This window comes from Ammospiza nelsoni, chromosome 4, assembly GCF_027579445.1.
Source record: "Ammospiza nelsoni isolate bAmmNel1 chromosome 4, bAmmNel1.pri, whole genome shotgun sequence".
Taxonomy (NCBI): Eukaryota; Metazoa; Chordata; class Aves; order Passeriformes; family Passerellidae; genus Ammospiza; species Ammospiza nelsoni.
In genome coordinates, this window is record NC_080636.1 from 48,540,020 (window position 1) to 48,559,432 (window position 19,413).

A 19,413-nucleotide genomic window follows, 5' to 3' on the forward strand; every position below is an offset into this window, starting at 1 on the left:
AGCAAGAAGCAAATATTTAGACCCGTGTTAGCTTCTTCCTGTGTATAGCTGTGGGTGCAATGGTTAAATAATCTATTCATCTTGCTGTGACAAGTGTTGGTTTTCACAGAAGATACCATGCCATATTTGTTCAAGTGTGCTGCATGTGACTCATAGCTGTTCTTGTGCTCCTGGCCAAATCCCAAATCTTGGCCAGAATGAGCCTTTCTAGACATTTGTATCAAGCTGCATTTCCTCAGCTGGATCACAGGGCTGTGGTGCTTTCCCTAATACAGTCATCTTTTCAACTCTGAAACGTGAACCTTGTCAGACTCCCTCCAACTGCTTTGCTGCCTGGAGCTCTAATGTTTGTGCAGGCATAGCAGATAATAAATTTCATCGTTTGCTAACAATTTAAACTCTCATAAAGGGAAATTTAGGTGCACTGGGAGCACTTCAAGAAAGACATTTAAGTTGCAGTATCATTTTAAATCATGCTGGTATTACTACAGTGTCTTAGTCAGAAAGCACTTACCAAATACAAAATCATTGGTGAGGACTAAAAATGGCTAAGAAAGTAGCCCAATGGCTAAGAACCCAGGCTGATGTTCCTCTCACTCACACACACATGCACTTCTACAGGCAAAAATGTGAAAAATAAGCATTCTGAATATCTATTCATTGAGGAACCATAAGACTGGCTCTGTGTAAATTGTTGGTGCAAACCCACTTGATTTCTTCCTGCTTTGGAGTATATCACATCTGCTGGGAGGATTTGTTGCGTTGTTCCTCTCTTTGCCCAGTTTGAAATGTTTGTTCCTGTTCTTGTGTTGGCTTGTAGTCCCCCCATTCTTCTTTCAACACCTGGACCACGTGGGCCGAAGGATAGACCACTATGAGAGGCCTGAGCTGTCCCTGGGATCCTATGAGTACGTGGCTACTTTGGATTATTGCAGAGTGAGTACTGCCAGTGTGCAAACCAGTGTACAGGGCTATGGCAAAACAGTCAAGCTCCTCAGAGTAAATGCACTCATGAGCTGCATATCAGTCTCCAGGAACAGTCTAGGAAATAGGGATAGGTGTGGAGAATACAATGGTTTGTTCTTTTGTGCTGCAGAACATGATACAAGCAAGAAAGAATAACAAGCAGTGCAACAAAATCATGGATGACCAGTCTTTAAACAAGATATGTGCACATGTTCACCAGCATGTTGCACTGTTCAGGGGATAGCTTTGAAATTCTGGTGCATTGTTGCACTTTGGATGTATGTCTTCTACTGATTTTGAAGATCAACACGTCCCTCAATTGCCTTCCTAATACCCAAAACCTTAGCAAGGGAATTTGACCTTGGAATCTGTTCCTGGCAAGAGTCCTCTTAGTATTCTGACCAATAAGTTACAGTGGAATTGGTTCTCTCTTTTAATATCAACTCACTGAACAACTCAATCCAAAGCCCACTCATGTTACTCTAAATATTTGTAGTTGGTTTTATTACAGAACTCTATTTGATACTTCTGGAAGCATAAATTACTTAATCTTTTTAAACTTCAGTTCATTTTACAAAACTGCAAGTCTGACATCATCTGACCACAGCACGGACACATTTTTCTGTTCTTGCTGGAATCAGGCAGAATTTTTTCCTGTGAGTGGAGCTGAGGCCATCATAAGGTTAGAAAAGGCAACTGGGTCATACAAAATCTTGGAGTAGTTACCAGTATCTTCTTCAGACCATCACATTATTGCTGGAATGAAGAAAATGAAAAGGTTTGGGTCTGCTTGCTCACTTGAGTACTGCTCCAAAATCCAGTGAGATCTCTGAGCTAACCTATAAGATTTGATTGAAACCTGGGTTAAACCCCAAAGCAGGAGAGAATTTTGGTGAAATGCTGCAGAAATACAGTGTGGGACACTCAGTGTACGTCCAGTGAAGCTCCATCAAATTCTGAAGCCTCAACTTCTGCCACCTATCTTAAACCAGGGAGTTTCCTCTACAGGTTGCCCAGTGTGGTCTGCCTGCTTGCTACAAAGATGCATCCTCAGACTTACTGCAATGTTACAAAAAAGAAATCTCTTACAAAATAGCACTCTGGAAATGCTAAGTCATTAAATGTAGCGTTATTTTGTAATGGAGTTTTCACTTGGCTCCAAGTTGCGGTGGTTCCCTTCTTTTATAAATCCAGTACAAGACCAGAACTGAGAAGTCATTTCCTTTTGTGCTTATCAAATGACAAGGATGAAGAGCTACAAAGAATGTTAACAAATCCCAGCTGGTTTGCATTACTGCATTCCTGCTAAGCGGATGTGGTGAGAGTACAAGTCCATGTTTCTGCCATATATTTGTCAGAACTTAGAGATCCTTTCTAAATGCTGATCTGATACAAGAGTTTAGAAGCAGGTTTTGGTGCAGTCTCTGAATCCAAGTACAGTAAACAGAACAGTTTTGAAAAATCCTGCCTGGTTTTGGTTCACTGGAATTAATCTTGATTTGCATGAGTCAAATGAGTGAGATCAAGGATATAATGTTCAGTTCAGTTTAAAGTTTGCCAGGGACTAAGGATAAGTCATAATTCAAGGGTTAGATTAATTTTTCTTAACTGGAATTTTTTAGGGTTTAGTTTAACAAGTATAATTTGTTTAAGGGGTCAGAACTCTTTATGAAGGAAGCGAAACTGTAATGAAAAAGCTGTCCTGAATTTGATACCAAATAATGACAACTACTCATCTAATGGGAATTAAAGAAACCCATTTCAGGGAATCTGATGTTCACTCTTCCTCTGTTCATTTTGTATTAACTTCCAAGGTACATCTCTTGGCATTACTTTTTTTTTTAGCAAACCTTCCTCTACTTTTTCTTACTAACAGAGACTTGTGTCAGTAGTGTAGGCACAATTTGTGTGCCACTTAGACTGTGGATAAGAGGAACTCCCCAAGGAAAGCAGGGGTACAGAAAAAAGCCAAAATACAAAATTTTTTAAACACTTGAGTTCCAGCAGAAAAGTTGGTGCTTCATCTTATCTGATGAGCTGTTACCCTTTAGATATTTTATTCCATTAGGATGCTGTTTTCCAGTTGTAGTGCTCTTTGCCAGGGCTGGACTTTACCCAATATGTGTCAGCTCTCTGCAGTAATTACTATTTATGATTCACAACCTTTTTCAAACAACTGAACACTATATTTGCATTGCCTTATGGTACCACCTCTAAATGTTTTCCTCATAACAGGACACTGTCTAATTTTCCCTGTGAATGGTCTTTTTTTTTCTGTGTAGGACAAGAAGCCTCCTAAGCCACCAGCTTTTATCTTCATGATTGATGTATCATACAGAAACATAAAGAGTGGCCTAGTGAAACTCATATGTGATGAACTGAAGACTCTGCTAGACAAACTTCCAAGGTAAAGAGGCGTTAGTGTGCTTGGCTTAACTCACTATGCTGCACTTCTCATGCAGCTTTGCAGGGTGAAAGGCAAAACCAAGCTGTGGAAAATGTCAGAATTCCCAGAACAGGAGTTTTTTTGAGTGATAGTGACCAAATGTTAGTTTTTAATGCTGCTGGCAATTGTTACGCTTGGATATCTGGCCTTACTGTATGAACAGAAAGAATCTGCCATGCCTTCTGCACGTGGAGCTTGTATTCTTTTCCTTGCCTGCAGTGAACTCTAGTGGTGTTACCACTTCAGTGGCAGCAGTTGTGTTTGCTGGGGCCCTGCTTTTCTCACTGAATTCAACAGGGAAACACCCAAAGCCATAGTGCTTGTGGCTTGTGTCTTAGCTCTTACTGTTAATTAGCAAAACTTTTAAAGCTTCTTGCTGCACTGTGAGACTTTTTTGTCCTGGTTTGTATCTGTAGGCAGCAACAATTTTGTGAAATAGAGCACATGTGCTTTGTGAGCATGAAACACACAGCAGTGTTACTGCTCATCAGCATTATTGATAGTGTATGATTTTAGTTTATTTTGGTGTAAATTTGAATGTATTAATGTAGTTTTCAATAGAGTTTAAATAGCACAGACACATAGGGAAATGAGAGCAGCGAAAGACTGAAAAATGAAGCAGACAAGATGTTTCTTGTCTACATATAAAAGCATATTAAAAAAAATCCATAAAGAAAATGCTTTCTAAATAACAGTGCTTGCAGAGAGAGAACAGACTTAAGAAATTAAGAGATCAGTTGAAGAAGGGTGGGAGATGACTTCCTTGGGACAATGTGGGATATGTTAAAAATCTTTTTTCTTATGGCCTTCTGGGATCCCTGTGCCGTAAAGAAATTCCAGTCCAGGGTGGGGGTTTATTTTATCAGATGCCCATGTAAGGCCATCTCTCAAGTAGTTTTTCACTGAAGATTACACTGGAGACACAAGTGTTTGATATTATCCTGGGCATATCTCAGAGTTTTCCATCAGGAGTGGTCATGACTCTGAAGAGAATAAGAGGCATGAGTGGGGTAACAAAAACATTTGGCAGTTTGTAAATTTGAATGGGGCAAGCAGAAGAGGAATGAAAGCAAGTGTATCCATATCACAAGAGAGACATACTCATCCTTCTCACCAGCACTCTGAGAGATTTGTTGTGAAATAATTTGGGCCAAAGTTTTCCTGTCTATTGAAAAAAGCAATTAAAAAAAGAAAGCCAGGCCCTTCATTTTCTTCAGATTTTTCTGTTGGATTAAGCAATATTAATTTAAAAGAAGACAAACATAAGGCATTCCACCAAAATGTATGGTGAAAATTTTACTATGTTGCTTAGACACAGAGGTCACTGTGTGTTCATTTTCTGTTGCTGGGCAAAGACACCAACAGAAATATTCTGCTGTTCCCACACGAGGGAAAAGCCCTCTGCAGGGAATTCACCTTGAGCTTGTATCTTTGAGAGGAAGGACTTGGGGTACCAAAGAAATCTGTGCAGAAAAAGAATTGCTGAAATTTTGGAGCAGATGTTTTCAGACCTGTGTTCCAAACCAGAACGCCCTCCCTGACTGTATCTTGAGAAATACTGAGAAATGTGTTTGTAGAAATGTGCTTATGAGTTCAGAAAACCAGAGTAATGAGTTGTGCAATTATGATTTTTAGGTATATAATTAAAAATATAAAACAAAAAGTATTTTTATGCATTTCTGTGCATGTGGGTCAGGTTTCTCCTTATGAGTCTTCTAAAATAACTAGAGTGTGAGCTGCAGAGACAATTGGCTGCTTAAAGCTAACCCTTAAAACAATGATGGAACTTGATGGTAGTGGGGCAGTGCAGACTGATACTGGTAAGATCAATATCTGGAATAAAGGTCCCAAACACCTGCTCTGTAACACCTTTGGGACAGGGATGATGTGGATGCTTCTCTTTGAAGTAGCAAAGTGCTGTATGTACAGAAATTGAACAGCACTCTGTCCTCATCAAGCTCAATAACTAATTGTGCTGCTCTTTCTTTGCCATGTTATGATGTCAACCTGTTTTATTCTTTATCTTTGGGATTTTTGACTGTTTGAATGGGATGCACCATTGATAGGGTTGATGTAACTTTATTACCTTTTTTTAAAGAGTAAACAATATAGGAGTTGATTTTATTGAGGTGTTGGAATTTGACCTAAGGCCAAGATTGAGGCCATTACATCTGCTTGGTTGTTGTTTGCTTTGTTGTTCCCAGTACAGATAACGATCTGAGAGCAGGGTTGGATGTCAAAGGGATGCTTTTATTGCAAGGTCAGGATTTCAGAATTAACCAGTTGGGTTTTCTTTTTCTTACAGAGAAGAGCAAGAAGAATCCTCAGCAATTCGAGTTGGTTTTGTCACTTATAACAAGGTCCTCCACTTCTTCAATGTAAAAAGCAGCTTAGCTCAGCCTCAGATGATGGTGGTCACAGATGTGGCAGAAGTTTTTGTTCCTTTGCTGGATGGCTTCCTGGTTGACTTTGAGGAATCCCGATCAGTTGTTACCAAGTAAAGTGCAATTATACTTCATGAGAGTAAGATGCCAATGCTTATGATGTGCATTAGTTGGGTTTGGGGGCATACAGGTGACTATTGAAATACTTCAGAAGCTTGCAGATGCTTCAAGCCCTGTGTTTGCTCCTCTGAGGCAAAGAAAAAGCAATAGCCATGGCGTTCCAGTGCCAAGCTGGAATGTAGGCCAGGTGTAAGGCACCTTTCAGCTGTGCTGCCCCAGAGCTGGGAGGGGCGTGAGGCTCTGAGCCATGTGGTGTTTTCCCTCTTGCAATGCACGTGATGTGCACCTGGATATGATGTTGGAACTCTGGAGTCCTCACAGCACAGCAGAACTACTTTAATGGTTAGCTGTTTATTTATTGCATGTTCCTTTAGGTTTCAAGCTTTCAAACAGTGCATCTCATGGATATAAAAAATGCATATTTTCTTTTATTCTGGCTTAGATCCTAAGAAACTGAACAAGGAAAATTTGTATTATTTTTTGCACTATAAATTTTCATGATCAACATCTTCCTGTGTGAAGACAAGGTGTGTTTGGGGATTACCTTACACTGAGCAGCTGAGACACTGATCCTTTCTCTTTCATAGCTTGTTGGACCAGATCCCAGAGTTGTTTGCAGACACTAACGAGAGTGAGACCATCTTCGCTCCAGTTATCCAGGCTGGCATGGAGGCACTAAAGGTTAGAACATTCCTCTCTGTCAGAGAAGCAGCCTGAAATCAGGTTTGCTAAAAGCCAGTCCCATCACAACTGGAAATTAGGGGGGAAAAGGTTGTTGAGTCTTTCCAGCACTAATGTTCCGTTCTTCTAACAGTACCTTCCAACCACTGCAGTCAGAATAAGAACTGACAAGCATAACATCTGTTCCCAGATGTTCTTATTGAGGGAAACCAGTCCCCAGAGTCTGTTCTGTGTAGGAGAGATGTTTAGGAGAAGATGAGGAGCAGGAGTCAGGTTCTTGTTCAGCGTTTAAGAAAAATAAAGACATGTTCAGTTACCACAGCAGAACAAATCCATACTCCTGTGTCTGCACAGGTACCCAGTCCTTGCACGTGTGAAGGGCAGGAAAGTAATAATAATAATACCAATAATAATAATAATAGACTTCTACAAAACAAATCTAAATTGCCTTTGATGATGGCTATAAAAGAAAGCAGCTCTTAATTAAACATTTTATTTAGCTCAGGATTTTTAAGTTATAATTTCTAAGGATTTTCTCTCTGAATTATTAATCTGCAAATACCTTTGCTCAAGAAAACAGTTCTTGTCTAAAAAGAATAAATAGCTTCTGTTAAAAATACGTGTTTTAGAAATTTTGTCAAACTGGTATCACTAATTCATCTGCATATCAGGACAAACAGTCTTTCAGCCTTCAGCAGAAGTCTTCTTCAAAGAAATTGAAGAAATTGTCATTGGTGATGAAAAGTAAAGGTTCTTGAAATATCAGGGGTGAAATTTCAGCCATTTGAAAAGTCAGGTGCTACCTTCAGTTGTGTTTCTGCCATAGCAGAGAGACTTCTGGTTTTGCCAGAATGCCACAGCTGATTTTGAAAGGTGGAATATTTTGTGAATATGGTGATTTATGATTTGTGCCTGCATCTTGGCAGTGTAGATTTCAATGTGGAACTTGGTACAGGGATGGAATTGTCACCCATTTATAAAAATGTATATGGAACACCAGTGTGCCTGAACTGAATTTTTCTGTTCAGTTGCATTTCCTTTTAATTTGATCCAATCTGACTGTTTGTATTGTGGTGCCCATTGCATAATGCTTGTGTCCAATTGGAAAGTCTCTAAGAGAGGAGCTCCTCCTTTTGCCTCTGGAGAAAGTGCTGCTGGAATGGCTCAGGCAGCAAACCTGTGTGCTGGAGTGCTACTTCCTGAGAGAAAAGGCCCCCTTTCCCTGGGGACTTATCCCATCAGGCTGTGAGCCTGGAGATGGATCCCTGAGCTGAGAGGAGCTTGCAGGAAGCACCCACTGTTCCCTGAGCCCCCAGGGTGTGAATGTGGGCCCCTTAACCCTGCAGGAATAAACGTGCCAATGTGGTGTCTTTGGAACAGGCTGCAGAATGTGCTGGGAAATTGTTCATCTTCCACTCTTCTCTGCCAACTGCCGAAGCGCCAGGGAAGCTGAAAAACAGAGATGACAAAAAACTGCTCAATACAGATAAGGAAAAGGTATTTTCTGCTCTGAGCAAAGAGGGGACTGCTATTACACTGCATTTCTCTAACAGGGCATTGGTCCTTTTTAATCTTTCACACAAAAATGCTTGTTTATATGATACCTCTGTAGTGATGGGTTCTCCAGGAACATACTGAGGTGTTCCCTGTATCCATGGGCAGGGGAAGCATGTTTTGGATGACAGCCATGTCTCACTTCAAACTTCCACTTCATCCTTTTGTCTTCATCTGGCCCTTTGAGTTGTGATTAATATCTAACATGATGGCACTTGTATTTTTATTCCTGTGCAGATCCTCTTCCAGCCACAGGGAAATTATGAGGCCTTAGCCAAGGATTGTGTGGCCAATGGCTGCTGTGTGAATTTATTCCTCTTCCCAAATCAGTACATGGATGTAGCCTCCATGGGCCTTGTCACAATGTACACCGGTGGAACACTGTACAAGTACAACAATTTCCAGGTCAGTGGCATGGGTTTCCTGCCTCTCACATGGTAACTGCTGGGGGTTTGCTGTTGTTTTTCATCTCATTTCAGTGTGTCCTTGGACATTTAACTTAAAAGCAGAGTGAGTCTGGAAAACCTGGTTATCAATTACAGGGTTTAAAATCCAAATTTAACAATGGCAGGTCAAGCTCAACTTTGGATCTTGAAGCAGCAATAAACTGGTTGGCATCCTAAAATTTTGCTGAAAGATTAAGTGCAGGAATGTCCAGTTAATGTTCAGGCCTGGTGATGAGTGATGGACACTTGCATATACTGATTCTGTTAACAATCACATTTGAAATACTTTTTAAAGGACTCGAGAGCTGTGAGCAGATTTGCTGTGGGGAGATGGGGATCATGGCAGGGGTGTTGGGTCACTGCTGTGCTGCTGCCCTTGGGTGTTGAACCTCTGAACCTTGTGCTTTGTGTTTGCAGCTTGAAACTGACAGCCCCCAGTTCTTAAGTGACCTCAGGAAGGACCTCCAGAAAAAGATGGGATTTGATGCAACAATGAGGGTTCGGACAAGTACAGGTAATAGGAGCCATGGGAATGAACTTGAAATAATGTAGTGCCATGCAAATTGCTGGTAAGATCAGGCTGGTTTAATTTCATTTTGTACCTCTTGAAAATTAATAGACTGACAAAATCCATGGCTGTGTATGTATATATTGGTACTTGTATACATATATATGTACACACACACACACACTTCCTGTATGTGCCTCCTTAATAACTGATTTACAAATCTGAAGGCTTCTGCTCACTCTACACACAGCATTGACTGCAAGGAAGTTGTATAAAAAGGTGTTGCTGCTGGATGCTGCCCTGTGCCTTCACTGTCGTACTCAAATGACATTCCTGTGTCTATCCAGCTTCTTTCATTCATTCTTAGCTCAAATGCAAGTATTAGAGAAAGGGACAGACCCAGAAGCCAAACCAGCCGGGCAGAAGCTCTGGGTGTCCAAGTGACAGCTTTTTCTCTTTCTCCAACTCTCAAAAATGCCATCAGCAAGGACAGTTGTTGGGGCTCCTGAGGCTGTAAAGCCTTGAGGGAAATGGCTCCTGCTTCAGTAAGTGATGTCAATTTAATTTGCCATTTTTAAATTAAATGCTCTGTTTTAATCTGGCTGCAGGCTTCAGGGCTACAGACTTCTTTGGGGCCATTTACATGAACAACACCACGGATGTGGAGATGGCAGCGGTTGACTGTGACAAAGCAGTGACAGTGGAGTTCAAACATGATGACAAACTGAATGAAGACACTGGGGCCTTAATTCAGGTAAAAAACCCTAATTCATGTATAACTTAAAATGGTAAGCAAGACTTTCTGCAGCCAGAGTAGAAAAGTGATGGTGGAACAAGGCACAACTTGCACAGACTCTTGTGCCATAACACCACTAGTAAAAAGTGTGTTCCCCTACATTTGTGCTGCATGTTCTATTCCGGGGTACCCAAATCCTTTCTAAACACTTACTGAGCCCTCATCAGCTGTTCATTTTTTCCATTTCTCTGTAATTAGGTTTATGTGGAGACAGAGACTCATTGCTACTTATATGGCAATTGTTATTGCTGTGGCATTCCTTGTGACCTCTCTATTCAAGAGCAGCTCTATTGCTAAACCTCATTTCCCCCTCTAGGGACTGTAGGATTTTGAATAATTTTAATATGAATAACTTACTCTGTAATGTCTGATAGATGTCCCTAAGAACCACCAGTGCTGCCAGGCTGCCCTGGCTGCAGAAGTTGTCATCTGCCTTGTGTGCCCAGAGAAGGTGGCCCGTGGTGACACTTTGTGCCTCTGTTGCAGTGTGCTGTCCTGTACACTTCGATGAGCGGGCAGAGGCGAATCCGCATCCACAACCTTGGTTTGAATTGCAGCTCCCAGTTAGCTGATGTCTACAGGACTTGTGAGACTGATGCCCTTATGAACTTCTTTGCTAAGTCAGGTACAGCAGCAGAGCAGGTTTTCCCTTTTTTACTTTGACATGGATGAGGGGAAGGAAAGGGGGCTGAAGTGATTACCTAGTGGGAAATAATTTTTTATAATTTGCTGCTCCATGCCTGAGCAATTCCTGAAGTATTATGAAATTGAAAAGACAAACAATTACCGATTTTAGACAAACTGCCATGACAGTAGTACTTGTGTATAGGTAATATACAGAACAGGGCAGGGTACAGTAAGTGGCAATGGACATCCTATCGCAGTGTTGGGGGTTTGGTGGGGTTTTTGGATGTCTGTAGAAGAGACTGAAAAGCAGCCTCAGCCCTCAGGTCTGTAAAATCAGAAACTAGCACCAGACAAAGATACTTTGAGAGAGTGTATTTTTTACCACGCACTTTTGTTCTGTGCTTGTAGCTTTTAAAGCCATTCTGAGCCAGCCCCTGAAGACTGTCAGGGACATCCTGATGAATCAGACTGCTCACATGCTGGCCTGCTACAAGAAGAACTGTGCCAGCCCAGCAGCTGTCAGCCAGGTAAAACCTGCATTGAGTCTTACCCACCAAGGCTTTGCCACAAGTGCACAACCACCCCACAACATCAGCAGAGCCAGAAAGCAAAATTGCAGGACAGACTTGTCCTTTTCTTTCAAACAGAATTAATGACAGGTGGGATTCCGTGGTGGCACTTAGAGCACACAGAAGCTGTTGTTCTGGAACAAAAGGCAATGCCACTGATGAAACTGACGCCTGTACTCACAAAGGAGCTCAGCCAGCCTTTTTCTTCCTGCTGGAATTACGCACTGACTCACAAAGCTTTCATTTTTAATTCTTATGTTGTTATGGATGGTTGTAGTATTCTAATTTTTTACTAAGCAGAGTGACTTACTTGTTTCCATTTAATTTATTCAGTCACATTTTAGTGATTCAATTCAAAGAAAGACTCAAGCTTTTTTATCCCAGAGGTGCTGCCAGTAACCACAAGCCTGGGCAGTGAACTGTTCATTGTTGATGAGGACCAAATATGTCAAAAACCAGAGCCATTTATTGTGGACCACTATTTCTCTTCTTAGTTCTCCAGAGAATGCCCCAAAAACTAACAGTGTTCCAGGGACATGACAGCAGCCAAGACAGCAACTACAGCTTATAGAGCAAATAATTTCTGTTGGATTCTTTTTCAATGTGTTGTTTTCTCAGCTGATCCTGCCAGACACAATGAAGGTGCTGCCCGTGTACATGAACTGCCTGCTGAAGAGCTGTGTGCTGGCCGGCAGGCCTGAAATCCCCACGGATGAGAGGGCTTTCCACCGCCAGCTGGTCATGGCCATGGGGGTGGCTGACACACAGCTCTACTTCTACCCCCTGCTGCTGCCAATTGTGAGTCACTGGTCATTTTTTCACTTTAATTTCTAACCCCTCTGACCTGGAAGGGAGCCACTGTGATGTACCAAGCCTTTCAGTAGTTACTTTTCAGGTCATTTGCACAGCTCTTGTGTCTCCTGCCCCACAGCACAGCCTGGATCTGAAGAGTGACGCGGTGCCAGGTGCCCTGCGCTGCTCCGAGGAGCGCCTCTCCGAGGGAGGGGCCTTCCTGCTGGCCAACGGGCTGAGCATGTTCCTGTGGCTGGGAGCCAGCGTGTCCCCAGAGCTCATCCAGGGCCTTTTCAACGTGCCATCCTTCGCACACATCAGCACCGAGGCCGTGAGTAGATGCACGCTAGGAATTGAGCATTTAGCAAGACCAGGTCAGAGAAACAAATGAGGTCTTTTCTCATCCATCAGCCTTAAAAGCAAGAACAGGTGACCAGCAGAAGGTGTTTAGACACCACAATTGCTTTTTAGTTACATAAAACTTGACACTTTGACCAACACTAAGAGGACAGAAGCTTTCACAACTTCTTTAATATTCTTACAGTCCTTTCAACTGTGTATTACTAAAATTAGAACAAAACACTTTGCAATGGTTAAGTTTTCCTGGTGATGCATTTTCACGTAGTAATTATTTTAAACTGAAAAATGAGTCCTCAAGATGACACCTTCTAGTGAAAGACATGGGTTTTCCTGGTTTAGTGTGAAATCCACAGTTAGCATGTAACTATCAGCAGCTAGTCTTGGTTAAAGATGTGGACTATAAAAACTTGCTTTCCTTCTGACAGACATCCCTGCCTAACCTGAACAATCCATTTTCTAAGAAACTGAAGCATATCCTGGAGCAAATCCAGAGCCAAAAGCCCTACACTATGAAGGTAACTGCTTTTTGCCTCAACTCCTTCTTCATACTTGTTCAAAGGAACGTTCCTGTGGCTGTAAAAGGTTTTTTAGGTATCAGGAGTCTTCCTGCTCGTAGATGAGTTCCAGCATGATTTGTAGGCACAGGCATCTCAAATGTGCTTTATTCCAAATCAAGACTGATTTTCAAAGATACTCAGGTTTAAAGGATAACCATTTAATTCTGCACTCTTCAATTCCCTTAGTCTCTCCAGCTTCTGCAATGTGGAGATTTACTAGTTTTGGGGGTTTTCCCCAACTCAAGAGCATCCACTGTGTCTCTTACTATGTCACAGTTTTCCTTACATAGGAAAACTGTGCTGCCATGTAGTCTGACTACATCCTAAAATTATCTGGCTGTATCTTTTATCCCTGCAGCTGATGATAGTGAAGCAGCGGGAGCAGCCAGAGATGCTTTTCCGCCAGTTCCTGGTAGAAGACAAGAATATTTATGGAGGAGCCTCGTATGTGGATTTCCTCGTGTGCATTCACAAAGAGATCAGCCAGCTGCTCAGTTAAGGCAACTCCAGTAAAATGTTCAGTTCCTTTTTGCCTTTGCAGGAGGGACAGTTTTTGGTGCCTGAAGGCTGGCCCACAGCTCCACCAGACCCAGGCCTTCTGCTGTGCTTTACTGACCCTTTTCTGTGCTCTTTTTGTACAGTTTCATTTGATCTCACCTCTCCCTGAGTATTCTGCTTATTTCTTAAGCTGTAGAATAGGAAGTTCTGCACTCAGGTATTAATCTTCTGGGAGTAGTGACTCTCTAGATGAATTGCCAGATTTCAGACTACCAGTGCTTAAGAGCATATATGGTATACCTTTCTTAAAAGACAATTTAGAAAACTCTCAGTTATTCCTTTTGCTAGTCATAAGTTGTACCAGAGCTGGGAAAGATGATCAGAATCTGTACAGAGGATAAAAAAAGACAAAAGACTTCTTTTTCTAAGTGAGGACATGGAGTTTAATCAGATTTGAAATAAACATGTAGTTCAGTTTGAAGGATTTCAAAGTCCTTCCTGTGAAGCAAATCTCTGTAAAGTAAATCCCTTTTTCCTTGGAAGGGACAAGTGTTACAAGGAAGTAGAGCTCTAGGGACCCTTCCACAGCCAGGGTTATCCAGGAGACAGAAATGCCTCAGTTTTGTAACTGGACTTGAGTAAGTGTAATCACAACAGGGATCACAGGAAGAACAGTTATCAAACAATCCTTTTGCCACCTTTGGCAGATGATGTCACACTATTATGGTACAATTCTGTCCACTTGGGGGCAGCAATTAGCTTAGCGTACTACTTAATTACATTTTCAAAATTGCACAGATTAGGCTTTATTTAGTACATTTGCTAACTGGAATATTCCCAACACAACTCAGAAAAACCTGTCCCTCAAAATTTCTGTGGCAGATCAGCTGTGAGACAGTTGACACATTAACAAAAGGTTATTTGTGGTGCTATAAAACCTCTTATTTAATACCAATTCTATTACAGTGACCTCTTCTCCCATGACTGATTTAATCAATGGTCACTGCTTTGAAAAACTAGCCTTTGCTCATACCAGTATTGAAGGTAGTATTTGGAAAGCCAGAGCCTTTGGAATGGCTGTTTACCTCAGATACTTCATCAGTCTCTCTGTCTCTTTAGGACCAATGCCTCTGAACATGAGGTTTGAACTTTGCCAAGCTTGGAAAGCTATTAATAAATAAATTAGTGTTTCAAAGAAAGCCAAAAAACACTCAAAAGTAAGGCTAAGCCTCAGTAAAGAAAAAAGTGCCTTTAAACATGTTGGTGTTGCTACTTATATTAATTATTTAATATCCACAATAAGCAGTAAAAATGCATAGTTTTTTGGTTCAACAGCTTACTTATACAGCCATTCAAGAGCTCTTGAAATAAGTGGCTGTATTACTAAAGGGTCCTCAGCCTGAATTCAGCTGCCAAGACAAGCACTTTTTAGCTGTAGACATTACCCTGTAAAAAGTATTCGTTGCCATTTCATTTGTAAAATGACACCAGCAACATTTGTGTAAAGAAATAAGTAATTATTAAATATATAATCTGTGTGTGTGTTTATTCTTTCATGCATCCCAAGTTCTCCATGGTTTTATGGCCATGGCATCCAGCAGTGAGTTCACTGTAGGTCACCTGCTCCTACTGTGACTCTCAAGACAGGCAGCTTACATGGCCTCAGGCATTTTCAGTGTGTTGTGCTGCTGTCACCACCCATGGCTATGGTGAGAAGACACAATCCAAGTGAAGGAAAGTGTCTCAAAGAGGGGCTGTTCAGAGCCAAGCTCAGGTAAGCCAAAGCTGTTGCTGCTGGCGGAGCTACTGCAGCAGAGCTCTGGCCTGCCTGGGCCGTGTTACCTGCAGTAAGGCGTCACGTGGTGCAGAAAACAGCACATGGTGACAGCAGTCATGGCAGTGACAAGCATCACACACACGTACTACAAGGGCAGTTCTTGGCTTCACCATAAACTGCAGGCCTGGAGTGTTTAACTCAGTTTTACACAAATTAGGCCTTTTTTTTTTTCCTTTTTCGTTGCTGCAGTAATTATACTCAGAATTACTTTGTATTTCACAGAACTTGCCCATTGCTTTCTTTTCAGCCCATGAAAATGACCCTGTTATGAAAAGGATTAGTGCATCTCTCTTCCACATTAAGTTAATATTGAGCCCATTACACAGTTGCCATTTCTGTTAAAGCAATAAAGTTGCCACCAATTTCAGTAATTTTGCAAGGAGAAAAGACCTTTTCTACTGTATACAGAAAGAGTGGGTTCATTTATCTGTCGTTTTCAGATTACTCAGTGTATCTTTATAAAGCCACGGGATTCAGATTTTTTCAGTGCAATGGGCTTGAAATGTTAATGTATCCTTTTTTAGAGTGCTCTCAGGATATTAAAATCTATAGCAGGGCATAGAAAACTAGCTGAATATTCTAAAATTAATTCCATTATTTACTGCCAGTTAACTTCCATGATCATCTCAAAACTGCCCATTCAGTTTTGGAGCCTGAATTCCACTCCTCTGAACAGAGCATTCAGCACCTGTGAACACACACTAAGAACTGGTGCTGGGGAAGAACAACCCCCTGAGAGCATTGACTGCCAACCTGCACAGCACACCAGCATTCCAGCCAGCTTCTTATACCCAGCACTGTCAGAGAGTGCACAGAATTCTCCAGCTGATGGCTGATTTACACACAATGATCTATATGTGACCAGGGTCTTAAATTCCCTCTGAAGCCAAATGCTGACACATCCTGAGTACCTTGTCAGTGCAGGTGTTGAATCCTTCACTGAATTCACAGGGTATAAAATAATCCAAGGATTTTAAGCCTGCTCCAGAATGGAAAGACGTGACAAGGTCTAGACAGGCAGCACAAATCAGACTGGAGGCATTATGCATTTAATAAAAGCAGAAAGGAAGAAACTCATCAGGCTTTTTATCTTCCAGGGGAGCATGCTCAAATTAAGCCTTCGTTTACTTGTGGCAAATGAAATACTCATCAGCTAGTGATTCTGAACTTTATCCTCCCCTTCCTCTGCAAGTGTTACAAGGGAGAAATTCCTGACAACTGCTATTGGGATTAAAAGCTTTTCATCTCTAATCACCATTTCTGTATGGTCCAAATCCCAGAGACTGAGAAAATAAAATGATGTTTTTACAGTCTAATGGGCATGTGGTCAGTCGCTCATTAACAACATGGATATCTCAAGTTGCTGGCAAAGTTTGCCTATCCAGACAGCTCTAATCTAACTTAAAGTCATTTCAGTGGCAAAAAAAGAGCTGGTTCTGCTGTTTCAGGGCTTGGGGGACTCTGAGGCCTGATGGGTGTCACTAAGGGCAGTAGGTGTAGAGGTGGCTGTGACATGCTCAGAATCTCGTGTTTTTCACCTAAAACTTGGTATTCTTGATGGAGGAATTTTCCAAGGAACCACCATATTTCAGTGCTGGTTGCTGAAAGCTTGGATTCTGAGGCGGTGGGAGCTGCTGTGGCTGGAAAGAGCCAAACCCTGGGCCCGGCTCGGAGCTGCCTCAGCCTCGAGGGCAAAAGCCCCTCCCGTGAAAACGGGACCGAGGTGTGGGAGCTGCCGTCCCTGGCCGCTCTGCTCCCGGGCTGCCTCCCTGGAAACCTCATTGCTGTGGATGTGGGGGATCCCAGGATCCTGTGGAAGCCCTGGCTGCCCTTCAAACCGCCCCGAGCCCGTCCGGCCCTGCCTCGGGATCGCCGCCATCACCGCAGCCCCGTCAGCTGCGCTCAGTGTTACAGCCCCGCTCCAGAGCGGAAATTTCCTCGTCAAGTGTGGAGAAAAAATATACACAATTGAGTTTATAGCTCGAAAAGTGGTAAAACAGCCCTTGAAGAAGTCATTAAATGTGAATGGACTCAATGATTTCTGCCTGAATCATCAGCAAGCTTTAAAGACACGCAGTGTGTGCGTGAGGGGAAGGCAGGAGCCCCAGCCGAGGACTGTTCCTGAAATCCCACGGAGTTTGTAGATTTTGTGATTTTATTTATATCTGTCACTGAAACGTGACTGGAAAACTGCTACAAATGCTTTGGATAGATCCAAGGGGTGAAGGTGCAAAGGACAATGATATCCCACGCCAGCGTTCCTCATCCACCGCCTCTGCCTTCTGCTGGAGCCGGGACTGTGGCACCGTGACCGGGTGTGTGCTGCTTTTTTTAAAGGTGCTTTGTTTTTGTAGTGTTAATTATAGATGGGTAACAGCTGAGAAAGGAAACAATTGTAAATATGCTCAAACTTCAAAAGTTTATTGGAATTTTTCTGGTCTGTAATAGTTCTGATGGTTTTGTGTGATCTATATGATAATTATTTTGCCGTAGGAGAAAAGCTTTTATGAAAGTGTTTCAGTATTATGTCTCCATTTGGTGTGAGAGGGTTTAAGGGAGGCTGAGGGCGATGGTAACTTGCTGCCTTCAGGTGCTCTCAGCAACTTTTCCTTTAAGCACAAGGTTTTTTTCTAATTCATGGAATGTGAACTTCAGATAGCTAGAAAATGTCTCAGGCTTTAATTGCTAAATTGTCTCCCATCCCTAAATCTCCACCAAACAGCCAGTGTAAACTACAATTTAAACAAGGCTGACTAAGAAACAACGTTCCCCTTTCAAAAATATCAAGAGATCTTTTTTCTTCCCCCTAGAATTGATGTTAATGTTTAAACCAAGTGTTTCCAGATAACATTTATACTTTGAGAAGGGAAGATTTTAATTAAGCTTTATTGTGTAAATGCTTGCTCTGCCCTTATTATGTCACTGTTTTGCACACAGTGGTCCCTGCTGAGAGCCAGTGGTCGGGAGCCACCATCTCTCCTGGCAAGGCTGAGAGTCACAGGCTGGAAAAACATGGAATCATTATGGAAATGATTGGCATTTAGGGGCTGTTCTGAGAACGTGATTAGAAGGTAGAAGATAGGAGAGGTCATTTTTCCCTAAAGAACTTAGACTTGCAGAATGAAATCTTGCCCTTTGGGATTTAAGGTTGTATACAGTGGGTGTATATGGTGTGTTAGCACTAGTGCCAGCTAATAGTTGGCAAAAAGAGGTGAGCACAGGTAAGTAGTTGTATTTAAAATTAACTGGAAACCTGCCAGAGAATCCAACCACGAGGGAGGGCTTCGGCAAGGAGGAAAGCACCTGATTCGTGACTCTGCACATCTCTTAGGTAAGAAATTCAATGTTTTTGTGTCCTCAGGAGCACCTTTGTGGGCTTTTTAATACAGTTGAAAGGAAAATAACTAGCAAAAATATTTGTTTTTATTTTCTTTTGCGGCTGCATTTCTTGACTTTGTGTTACATATCTTTGTAAAAGAGATAATTAGAGGTATCCAGCTAAGTGATGCTTTTCTGTTTGTCTGTGAAATTGTGAAAAATGTGGAGTAGCAGAGCTGGGATTCCTGAGTTACAGAATGCCAGTTTCACTTGTTGGTACAGAGAACTTTGTGGCATTTCCTTAGAATGAGGGCAGAGGAGAAGCTGGGCCGGAGCTGTGGGCGTTGGCACAGAGCCCCCAGTGGGGCTGGGGCTGTGCAGGCACCCCCCGATGGATGCTCACAGAGCCCCCAGTGGGTCCGGGGCTCCCCACGGGTGCACCCACACCCCATGGATGCTCACAGAGCCCCCAGTGGGTCCGGGGCTCCCCACGGGTGCACCCACACCCCATGGATGCTCCCTGTGCCTCTCTGGGATGTGCGGCTGGGAGGGCGCGGTCCCGCCGCTGCCAGGTGCCCATTTCGGGTTCCGTGCCTGTGTTAAAGGTTCCCTGCGGCTCCACACCTCATCCCGACCGTTCCCAGCCCTTCCCTGCGATCCCCGCCTCCCAGAGCCGGCAGTGCAGCCGCGTTTGGAGCCTCTCCGCGGGCCGGCTGTGCCGAGCTGGGCTGTGCTGGAAAAGCCCGGGATGAGCAGGGTTGGAGCTGCTGGAATGGTTCAGGCAGAGCTGGGCTGGGAGCGGTTCCTGAGCCGTGACTGGGCAGCTCTCAGCCAAAGAATCCTTTCTGTCTTTGCTGGGGCACAGCCTGGGGCACTGTCCCCTCCTGACTGGGACAGGAGCTGTGCAGGGCGAGGTGGCATTGAACGTGGGAAGGAAATGAAGGGCTCCTGCCA

General features: G+C 42.8%; 1 protein-coding gene across 1 annotated transcript in view; it reads left to right on the forward strand.

Annotated features, from left to right (window-relative positions):
- The window catches only part of SEC24D (SEC24 homolog D, COPII coat complex component), a 43,446-nt gene extending 26,989 nt beyond the window's left edge, over positions 1-16,457 (forward strand). The window contains exons 10-23 of the mRNA XM_059470464.1: positions 821-936; positions 3,249-3,373; positions 5,718-5,909; positions 6,504-6,597; positions 7,978-8,094; positions 8,389-8,556; positions 9,015-9,111; positions 9,714-9,859; positions 10,388-10,526; positions 10,937-11,055; positions 11,716-11,895; positions 12,029-12,220; positions 12,675-12,764; positions 13,165-16,457. Of these exons, the coding sequence (XP_059326447.1) occupies positions 821-936; positions 3,249-3,373; positions 5,718-5,909; positions 6,504-6,597; positions 7,978-8,094; positions 8,389-8,556; positions 9,015-9,111; positions 9,714-9,859; positions 10,388-10,526; positions 10,937-11,055; positions 11,716-11,895; positions 12,029-12,220; positions 12,675-12,764; positions 13,165-13,305 (1,916 nt within the window). The 3' untranslated portion in view covers positions 13,306-16,457. The remainder of the gene's footprint in view (positions 1-820; positions 937-3,248; positions 3,374-5,717; positions 5,910-6,503; positions 6,598-7,977; positions 8,095-8,388; positions 8,557-9,014; positions 9,112-9,713; positions 9,860-10,387; positions 10,527-10,936; positions 11,056-11,715; positions 11,896-12,028; positions 12,221-12,674; positions 12,765-13,164) is intronic.
- The last annotated feature ends 2,956 nt before the right edge of the window (positions 16,458-19,413 follow it).